This window comes from Anoplopoma fimbria, chromosome 16, assembly GCF_027596085.1.
Source record: "Anoplopoma fimbria isolate UVic2021 breed Golden Eagle Sablefish chromosome 16, Afim_UVic_2022, whole genome shotgun sequence".
Lineage (NCBI taxonomy): Eukaryota > Metazoa > Chordata > Actinopteri > Perciformes > Anoplopomatidae > Anoplopoma > Anoplopoma fimbria.
Window position 1 is genome coordinate 22,101,087 of NC_072464.1, and position 3,929 is coordinate 22,105,015.

Genomic DNA, 3,929 nt, shown 5'->3' on the forward strand with positions numbered 1-3,929 from the left:
TCTTATCTTCTCGCCTCGCAGGTTCCCAGGAATCGGGGTTATATTTGGACTGTCATCGTGCCACCTACTGAGGCCCTGCTGACACCCACTACTACTACCACTATCATTATTAGTCACATTACTATTATTATTGCCTGTACTATTACGCTTATTGACTTGCTTCTACCCTGGAGTCTTTGTGCTTTCTCGCTTCGCAGGCTTCTATAAATCGTGGCTGTACCTGGACCGTGGATGTGCATCCTGCTACGGCCCTGCTGACACCGACTGCTACCACCATTATTATTATTACTAGTCACATTACTATTACTATTACCTGTACCATTAAGCATTTTAGCTTTACTTCCACCCTGAAGCCCTTTTGCTTTCTCGTTCTGCAGGTTTCCATGATGTGAGCCGACTGCCACCCACTGCTACTTCGATTATTATTATTAGTCACATTACTATCCCTATTTTCATGGCTATAATTCTACTGTAATAATTGCTGCTGTTATTATAAGTAGTCTTATTATATGAATCATTTATGTCATATACATTGAATGTGTTGTATCTAAGAACTGTTATGCTGCTCATTCTGTACACATGACATCTATTGCATTCTGTCCATCCTGGGAGAAGGATCCCTCCTCTGTCGTTCTCCCATAGGTTTCTTCCTTTTTTTCTCCCTGTTAAAGGGTTTTTTTAGGGGAGTTTTTCCTGTGCCGATGTGAGGGAAGGACAGAGGATGTCGCATGTGCACAGATTGTAAAGCCCTCTGAGGCAAATTTGTAATTTCTGATTCTGGGCTATACAAAATAAACTGAATTGAATTGAATTGAATGGTCAGGAAATCCCTTCATATGTTTCTGATCTCCAGTTGGAGACTGGAGATCATGCTGTGGTCTCCAGCCAGCTGCTTCTGCCAGTTTGTCACTCCACCTACAGGCCAAATTGCTCCAAAAGCTAGGTGGATCTTCAGCTGGTCACTTGTCCCAGTCTCCAGCTGGATGTCCTGTTTCCCTTCTTGTTAATATGCCAATTAGCTCTTCTATTAGACTCCTAAAGGTCCAATTCTCCCTCCAACATATTCTCACTCCCAACCCTTCAAATACAGATGCTTGGTCAGTTGCGGATGTCCGACTTAGCAAGGGTTTCCCAGACATCTCTCTTTCCAGCAATGATTTCCAGCTTTTTCTGGGGAACTCCTGAGACGTTTCCAGGCCTTACAAAATACATAATCTGTCCAGTGTGTTCGGGGGCTACCCCAGGAACTCTTACTAGGAAAAGGCAGGAGGCATCTTGATCAAATGCCCCAACCTTCCCAGCTGGCCTCTTTAGACGTGATAGAGCAGCGGCTCAATTCCGAACTCATTCTGGATGTCTAAGCTCCTTACCCTAACTCGAAAGCTAAGCCTAACCACCAAAGAAAGGAAGCTCAATTTGGCGGCATGTATTCACGATCTCATTCTTTTGGTTACTACCAAAAGCACATGACAACGAGGCTTAGAAAATAGATGGACTGGTAAATCGAGAGCTCTGCCTTCTGGCTTCACCACAATGATTTGGTACAATGCCTTCATCACTGCTGATACCGCACCAAACTGCCTGTTCATCTCACGCTCCATTTTACCTTCACTCGTGAACAAGACCCTGAGATACTTAAACTCCCTTGCTTGGTGCAATGAACCACTGTTTGTGACAATGACACACTCCCAACCCAGAGGGCGCTATCCACAGTTTTCCTGCAGAGAACCATGTTGTTAGAGTTGGAGATACTGACTTTATTCTCTGGTGTTAATATTAAGCCAAGACATGCTGCGAGATTGGTTTTTGCAGCTTCTATCAAGTCAAGTACACCTCTGATTGTATAGTTGAAGATATTTAGAAGATCATCTGTAGACATGTTTGGATTTTGGTGAAGGCTTTATGAAAGCTACATGCAGAGTTGGTAATAAGGACACAAGAAGTAATACAAGTATCATGATCCTCCCTGCTAAAGGATAGGTTTGCTACCTGTTGTTGTGTGATTCCCACCTGTGTGATTGCCTGCCCTGCCCTGATTAGTTGCACCTATACTTCTTTACCCTACCACCCCTGTGTGTTTAGCCTAACTGCTAAGCTTCTCTGTTGCCCATTTGTATTAGTATGAGTATTTCCTAGTCTAATGTTGCAGCGTTTTTTCTTATGTATTTCACGTTGATATTAGACCTTACTTCTGTTCCTCTTGACTATGCCTTAACCTTTTGATTTTAGATAACTTAGCCGTAATTTGTACTGAATTCTTGTGTACTGAAGGTCCGCTTCAGTAAAATACCTTTTTGATTCAACCCATACCTTCAAGCCCGATAGGCCCCTTGAAAGGATGCGGACAGTATCCTCTTTCTAAACAGGAAAGAGAGATTTGCATTACCCCTTCGGGTCTTTAGCTACAGAGTCACATAGTGAAACTTAAGACCTAATGCAATCCAAAAAAAGAAAAAAACATTTCTATATTTGTCCAAGGATCCTTCAGTTTATTTGTTATATGTTGACTTCACTGGAGTCAGGCAACAGCTTTTCTAGAGTAGCTAGAGTAGTAGTAGTTTTCTAAGTTGCTTCCCTGCCTTGAAAAAGTACACAATGTAAAGACAAATAGATGATCTGCATGTTAAAGTGTTAAAACAAATGTCGTTGTACCAAGACTTTAACATCTTTATTAAATTCTCACCAGTGTGACCAAGGAGATTTTTCTATCTAATTTCAGCCACCATGCAGTGTCTCTCTACATTATTTTGTTCTCACTTGAGGCAGGCTGCAGTATTTTAAGTGTAACAATGAGCTTGATAGATTTTCTAAACCAGGGGTAGAAAAAGGCATATATCACAGGGTTAAGACAGGAGTTGAAATAGAACAGACATATTACAAAGGCAGCAGATAAGGCATTAAACAAGGTGTCCTGTCCTGTAAGTGAAAAACAAAAATATGGGCAGAGGCACAATAGAAACACAACAATAACAACACCAAGAGTCCTGGCTGCTTTCATTTCAGATTTTTTAACAGTTACACTCACTGAACACTTGAGAGGGAAAGCTGCAGTATGAGATCGCATGGCACGAGCCTGAGACACAGCCACCACAAATACTCTCATATACAGAACTATGATGACAGTGACAGGACCAATAAAGGACAAAAAAAGATCTGCAAGTCCAGCAATGTAGTCAATGACAATGACGCACTCTCCAAAGCAGGAATTATACCTGCCTGGATGTTCAAAATTATCCTTCAGCAACACACTGTTAAGGAAAGCAGAACATATCCAACACAGACAAACACACAACTTAACTCTTTTTTGTGTGACTTTGGTGCAATAATGTAGAGGCTCACAAATAGCCACATATCGGTCAACTGATATGAGCACCACCGTTCCTATTGAGGCAGAGGTAATAATATAGTCGAGAACATTATACAGAATACACACAAGGTCACCGAGGAACCAGCAGCCGTCTATGAGCACAATTTGAAAGAACATGAGGAAGCCAACGAAGAAATCTGAGACAGCCAGAGAGAGGAGGAGGAGGTTGGTGGGTGTGTGGAGCTGCCTGGAAAGATAAGAGAACAACATACTTATCATTATTGGTAGCAGCAATCATCATATTCAGAGACCAATGACTGAAATTGACTGAAACACAAAAACACATTTCTTTAACCGTCTGAGATCTGATATTTAGTAATGTTCTGTTCCATTAACCCTTTCTTTCCGTAAAGCTACCAGTTGTATAAATTGATAAAACATTTGAATACTTGAAGTGGGAGATGGAGATGATGACCAACAGGTTCAGAGTCACAGTGAGCAGCGAGATGGAGGACAGTAAAATGTAAGTGAGCATAGATATAGAAAGAGGACGCATGGTCTTCCTGCAGGAGGAGTTGAGGAGTTGTGGAAAGCAAAGTTCAGCTTCTTCAAGGCTTTTCAT

At 41.7% G+C, this 3,929-nt stretch overlaps 1 protein-coding gene across 1 annotated transcript; it reads right to left on the reverse strand.

The window, feature by feature from the left end:
• Positions 1-2,737: 2,737 nt before the first annotated feature.
• Positions 2,738-3,929, reverse strand: LOC129104855 (trace amine-associated receptor 13c-like). The gene is made up of 2 exons (XM_054615715.1): positions 3,757-3,929; positions 2,738-3,554 (listed from the first exon to the last, which is right to left on the reverse strand). The coding sequence occupies exons 1-2, from the start codon at positions 3,927-3,929 to the stop codon at positions 2,738-2,740; spliced, it is 990 nt and encodes a 329-aa protein (XP_054471690.1).